The sequence below is a fragment of the Nestor notabilis genome, unplaced genomic scaffold (genome assembly GCF_000696875.1).
Source record: "Nestor notabilis isolate BGI_N333 unplaced genomic scaffold, ASM69687v1 scaffold21057, whole genome shotgun sequence".
In the NCBI taxonomy this organism is placed as follows: Eukaryota; Metazoa; Chordata; class Aves; order Psittaciformes; family Psittacidae; genus Nestor; species Nestor notabilis.
Genome location: NW_009936279.1, coordinates 1 through 298, shown reverse-complemented (window position 1 = coordinate 298; position 298 = coordinate 1). Strand labels below are relative to the sequence as shown.

Below are 298 nucleotides of genomic sequence, written 5' to 3'. Positions count from 1 at the left end.
GCTGGGGTTCGCCACTCACTTGAGGAGCACGCCATAGGGCTTGTTGCGGTAGGCACGGTAAGCCACCCATGGGGGCACGCTGAAGCGCTCCGGCAGCGTCCCCTCCGCCTGGAAGAGGGTGGCAGCATCCCGGGGGGTGATGATGTTCACACTCTCATAGATGCCCAGCTTCTCCCTGCCAGGGTGAGGGGTGAGGTCAGCCCAATGCGCTGAGCCCCATCTATGACCCCCCAGCTCTTCACCTCCCCAGACCAAGCGCCTTCACCCAGCGCCCCCAAATCAACCACTCTCCCCTTCG

The 298-nt window shown here is 64.1% G+C and overlaps 1 protein-coding gene across 1 annotated transcript in view; it reads right to left on the bottom strand.

Moving 5' to 3' along the window:
* Window positions 1–175, bottom strand: part of LOC104408617 (cholesterol side-chain cleavage enzyme, mitochondrial) — a gene marked incomplete at its 5' end in the record, with an annotated part of 2,655 nt that extends 2,480 nt beyond the window's left edge. The window contains one exon of the mRNA XM_010018269.1: window positions 20–175. Within this exon, the coding sequence (XP_010016571.1) occupies window positions 20–175 (156 nt within the window). The remainder of the gene's footprint in view (window positions 1–19) is intronic.
* Window positions 176–298: the final 123 nt, after the last annotated feature.